The sequence below is a fragment of the Cucurbita pepo genome, unplaced genomic scaffold (genome assembly GCF_002806865.2).
Source record: "Cucurbita pepo subsp. pepo cultivar mu-cu-16 unplaced genomic scaffold, ASM280686v2 Cp4.1_scaffold003292, whole genome shotgun sequence".
In the NCBI taxonomy this organism is placed as follows: domain Eukaryota; kingdom Viridiplantae; phylum Streptophyta; class Magnoliopsida; order Cucurbitales; family Cucurbitaceae; genus Cucurbita; species Cucurbita pepo.
Genome location: NW_019649306.1, coordinates 1 through 1,178, shown reverse-complemented (window position 1 = coordinate 1,178; position 1,178 = coordinate 1). Strand labels below are relative to the sequence as shown.

Sequence of the window (1,178 nt, the reverse complement as noted above, 5' to 3'; positions counted from 1 at the left end):
TTCTTGATTGAATTTCAACTTAAATGCGAACCATGAAAATGTAGAGTACAATGTAAGATTTTATTGAATATTGAAACTGAACTTTTTTGTCTTTTTTTTTTTTATTCTGATCTGGGAGCATATAATTCAAGGTGTAGTTTATCTGGTTGTAAAATTATCTCTCTTGGAACTGTTTTGCCTTCCAGACTCAAGGTCGTGAGTCAATTGCAGCCAAACTTGTCGCTAATCTTATAACAGAGGCAGGTGCCAATCGTGTTCTTGCTTGTGACCTCCATTCTGGACAGTCAATGGGCTACTTTGATATACCAGTTGATCACGTGTACTGTGAGGTATTTAATACTTAACTCGCTTCTTCCATTCGTTACGCTGGGTTTTTAATAGCATTAATTTTGTATATGGACACCAGCCTGTGATTCTAGATTATCTTGCCAGCAAGACAATTTCTTACAATGATCTGGTTGTGGTCTCTCCTGATGTTGGTGGTGTGGCAAGAGCTCGTGCTTTTGCCAAAAAGTTATCTGATGCTCCTTTAGCAATCGTGGACAAAAGGCGCCAAGCTCACAACGTTGCTGAGGTAAACACCCACAGAATCCCTCTCCCGTCCTCATAATCTTGGTGGTCTATTCGAAATTTGGATAAGAATGTAGTTGTTTACATTTGAATCACTAATAATAATCTTAAGAAGCTTTAGAAGGCTGTCATTTTTTAGATGCTTATAATGCAGAACAGAAAATAATCAAGATATAGTTTTTAGATTGGCAAATCGGCACAATGGATTCTTTCTTCTAAAATTGGATGTGGCGGTTTTCGGGTCCTTGGTGATTGATATCCAGACCAAGTATTAAATATGCTTTCAAAGTTCTATAAGGGCATTCTCAGATTTAAAGACTCTGCGTATTACTTCTATGACATCCCAATACCAATGATTGTCATTTACCTTGCAGGTGATGAACCTTATTGGTGACGTTAAAGGAAAAGTTGCTGTCATGGTAGATGACATGATTGACACTGCCGGTAAGAAGTCATGGATACATTTGGATGTTATGTTGTTTAATAGTTTCTTTTAGTATGCAATGTTTGAAAATGTTTAAAACATAACTAGAAAGAACACAGATCGAAACTAGGCATTGAAGTTTCATGAAGAATGAAGTAAAAAAAAAAAAAAAAAAAAAGTTTTT

At 36.0% G+C, this 1,178-nt stretch overlaps 1 protein-coding gene across 1 annotated transcript; it reads left to right on the top strand.

Annotated features, from left to right (window-relative positions):
* Positions 1-155: 155 nt before the first annotated feature.
* On the top strand, positions 156-1,082 carry LOC111786903 (ribose-phosphate pyrophosphokinase 1-like; the record flags this gene model as incomplete). The annotated part of the gene is made up of 3 exons (XM_023667102.1): positions 156-329; positions 407-574; positions 945-1,082. Coding segments are annotated over 3 exons (465 nt in total), but the record flags the coding sequence as incomplete, so codon positions are not given.
* Positions 1,083-1,178: the final 96 nt, after the last annotated feature.